At 38.5% G+C, this 3,742-nt stretch overlaps 1 protein-coding gene across 1 annotated transcript; it reads left to right on the top strand.

Moving 5' to 3' along the window:
- Nucleotides 1-614: 614 nt before the first annotated feature.
- LOC108215288 (large ribosomal subunit protein uL2x) lies at nucleotides 615-3,454 on the top strand. Its single transcript, XM_017387719.2, has 2 exons — nucleotides 615-1,184; nucleotides 2,982-3,454. Exons 1-2 carry the CDS (start codon nucleotides 745-747, stop codon nucleotides 3,316-3,318), a joined length of 777 nt encoding a protein of 258 aa, XP_017243208.1. The 5' UTR covers nucleotides 615-744; the 3' UTR covers nucleotides 3,319-3,454.
- Nucleotides 3,455-3,742: the final 288 nt, after the last annotated feature.

Genomic DNA, 3,742 nt, shown 5'->3' with positions numbered 1-3,742 from the left:
ATAATCTGATTTCTATGTGAATTGTGAATCCATGTATCTCGAGCGTGTTTATAACATATAGTTTCCCAGAATAGCAACCATTTGCGGCGGTAGAGAAGAGGTCAGTGTTTCTAGTGTTAATGGGTGCTACAAATAGTCCACTGCTGGATCCCTTTCTCTTAATTAGATAATAATCATCTCATTTCTGATTAGAGCTTGGTTGAAGATATTAAAAGAGTTGTTGATTCTGGTAAAAGAAAGAGAGGTACTATATGTGTGGAGTGTTGAAATTCGTATAAGCCTCTGAAAAGTCCGGCAGAAGATGCAGCGGAGGACAAAAATCCTCTTTCTTGCAATTGGAATGTCAAAAAAACAAAAAAAATCGGTTCTTAGAGAAAGAACCGAACCGAACCAAATTATTTCGGTTCGGTTCTGGTTCGATCCCGGTTCGATCCGTAAGATAATTTCGGTCCGGTTCGATCCGGAAAATTACTAATTCGGTTTTCGGTTCTTTCAGTTCGGTCACCGGACCGACCGAATGCTCAGCCCTACATGTCCCCATGCAATCGAATTGTGTTCAGCAATGGATCAGACCGGATGAATTAGACCAGGAGCCCAAGGAAAAGAACCATACAGGCATGGGCCTCTTTCATCACTTTCGGCCCATTCAATACAACTCTAAAACCCTCGTTACAGCTGACTTCTCATTTCCCTTACAGTCTCGGAACCCTAATTACACAGCGGCGGTACACACTCAACATCTTAATGGGTCGGGTTATCAGGGCACAACGTAAGGGAGCAGGGAGTGTATTCAAGTCCCACACTCACCACCGCAAAGGACCCGCCAGATTCCGGAGCCTCGATTTCGGCGAGAGAAATGGGTACTTGAAAGGCGTGGTGACCGAGATTATCCATGACCCGGGTCGTGGAGCTCCGCTTGCCCGGGTGACATTCAGGCACCCATTCCGTTACAAGCATCAGAAGGAGCTGTTCGTAGCTGCAGAGGGTATGTATACTGGTCAGTTCATTTTCTGTGGGAAGAAGGCCAATCTCATGGTTGGTAATGTTTTGCCTCTGCGATCCATTCCCGAGGGTGCTGTCGTTTGCAATGTCGAACATCATGTCGGTGATCGCGGTACTCTTGCCAGAGCTTCTGGGGATTACGCTATTGTTATCAGTCATAATCCTGATAACGGAACTTCTCGGTATGATTTTTAAAACTAGAAATATATTTACGCTGTAATTTATATGGATTTTTGGATTTGTATATCGGTTTTTCTATGGTGTGCCCATGGGCACATGCTAAGCGCGGAAAATTTTGTGCTTGGATCATTTTGATTGGTTCCTTTCTCATGATAATGATGGACCCCCCTGCAAATACACCAACCACACCAATCAAAATCTCCCAAATACAAAAATTTCCGCGCTTAGCATGTGCCCATGGGCACACACTAGCCAAACCGTTTGTATATTGTTAATTTGCATTTGTTTGCTGAAAATGTTTTTGTGTGGACAATTTGTCTGTGAATTTTGTTGTGCTAAAACAGAAATTAATGCATGATGGATTGATTGTTTTTTATGCATTATTGTATATCGCTTGATATGTGTATATTTTTTAGTTTTTTAGGCTTAATGTGTTGCTTTATTTATGAATGTGTTATGCAAGTACCATTGCTAGAAAATGATATCTTCTTTTAATTTATGTGGAGACCAGCGTGTTTCATTGTTGTTGTATTTATTATGATTTAAAGGGGTAATGATATGCCTTAGTCAAGACCATAGGGATCTATCAAAAAAGTATGTTGCATGTTACTATTGTTTTGCCGAGCAATGTTTATCTATCCCTCATTAACTGAGGACTGGATCTGCTTATTTGACAATAAGGCACTAGTTTGAAGATTCTGTTGTCGTTGCATCACTAATGTTGGAAACACATGCTAAGCTTGTTCTAATAGTTACATATTTTGAATAGGGTTCCTTATTAAAAGAAATTCACTTGTCAATATAAATCTTGCTCTCCCTTGCTTTACTTTTTTGGAATGAGAAACTGTGATCTTCCTAATTGACTATTCTTCCATTTGCTGCCAAGTACTGTATTAGAGGTTGAATAAGTGTATTTTGCGGAGAACAATGTTGTACTATGTAAAGGAAATATTTGTTGAGTTTCTATTTTTGTAATTGTGGTCTAGTATCACTATTTTAATTGGAAAGTCAGATAGTTCATGCTATGTTGCTTGATATTGTTTCTTTGCAATTGGGTTTTTGAGGACTAGACGGGTAATGTTGTACTTTAATAGTGAAGAGAAAAATTTGATTGGAACTTTTGGGGCACATCTGGTTCATGGTTAATGAGCCCGGTTAATGGGAACCGGAACCCTTATCCCATGTGTTAGTGTTTGCATTATAAATTCAGTTGCTTTGAATGGGAACCTCAATCCCATTAGATGGGTAAATCATTTCCTAACTAGATTTCATATCATTCCCATTCTCATTAACCCCATTCCCATACCCTTCATTCCCGTTCCCGATTCTCATTTCAATGAAATATCTAAATGTTCCCATTGTTGTTACGTAACTATTGGTCTGCAGAGAACTGGTGAAGTACCTGTACTTATCTACTCATAGTTCTGCATCTACTTTTCTGTCAATCACACACTTGAAGATCTTGTCATCATTACCTTCAGTAATGTTTGAAATCAATTTAATGTTTATATTATGACGTTTCTTAAAATTCCAAAAAACTATATTTCTCAGACTATTGGTCATGTAATGCAAAAAAGGGATTCCTTAGACCTGCCAATTGATTCTGTTGCCTTTCCTCGGCTCAGTCTGAAACTGTGTTCTTGCTAGTTGAATTTTTTTTGTTCCCAGATGTTAAAAGCTGAACATGTTTATCTTGCTAACAACAGTAGTTTAGCATGAAAATTTTCTGGTTGAATTAGCATTTGTATTTTAATTTGGCTTCATAATTATCCGGACTGCATTTTTGTCTGCTTAAATAGGATCAAACTTCCATCTGGTTCCAAGAAAATTGTTCCTAGTGGTTGCCGTGCAATGATTGGCCAGGTTGCTGGTGGAGGAAGAACTGAGAAGCCTATGCTTAAGGCCGGAAATGCTTATCACAAGTATCGTGTGAAACGCAACTGCTGGCCCAAGGTTCGTGGTGTTGCTATGAATCCTGTTGAGCATCCTCATGGTGGTGGTAACCACCAACATATTGGTCATGCCAGTACTGTTCGTCGTGATGCACCACCTGGTAAAAAGGTTGGTCTCATTGCTGCTAGGAGGACTGGTCGGCTTCGTGGGCAAGCTGCTGCTACTGCTTCTAAAGCTGATTAAGCATAGATTTTGTGTTTTCTTATCAACTTAATCAACATTTTGACTAAAAGCTGGTTTTATGTATCAAGACTTTGATAATTATGCGTCTTAGAAGTTTTTGTTATTGTCAAAGAAAAAGGGAAGTTTTTTTTGTTAATTATTTGGTGTTATATTTTTTATTGATTATTTTCCCTACTTGCTTATGTACTACTCCCTCTGTCCCAGTCAATTGTATACGTTTCTTTTTCACTGCTCGACACGCTTTTTAAGGCGCTTATAAAACATAGTTCTACAACTTATTTTTAAGATTTTCTTTTTTTTGTATAAAAGTATAAATGTTATACTTTTATACATAAAAAGAAAATCTTAAAAATAGTTTATAGAACTATATTATATTGAAGCATTAAAGTCCGTGCCGCGTCCCCGTCCCCCAATGTATACTATT

This window comes from Daucus carota, chromosome 3 (genome assembly GCF_001625215.2).
Source record: "Daucus carota subsp. sativus chromosome 3, DH1 v3.0, whole genome shotgun sequence".
Classification (NCBI taxonomy): domain Eukaryota; kingdom Viridiplantae; phylum Streptophyta; class Magnoliopsida; order Apiales; family Apiaceae; genus Daucus; species Daucus carota.
Note: the sequence above shows the minus strand (reverse complement) of the source record. Positions and strands in the feature narration are given on the sequence as shown.

Coding starts and splice junctions, on each gene's coding strand:
- LOC108215288 (XM_017387719.2), top strand. CDS start 745: ATGGGTCGGGTTATCAGGGCACAACGTAAGGGAGCAGGGAGTGTATTC. Junction 1,185..2,981: donor CCTGATAACGGAACTTCTCG/GTATGATTTTTA, acceptor CTGCTTAAATAG/GATCAAACTTCCATCTGGTT.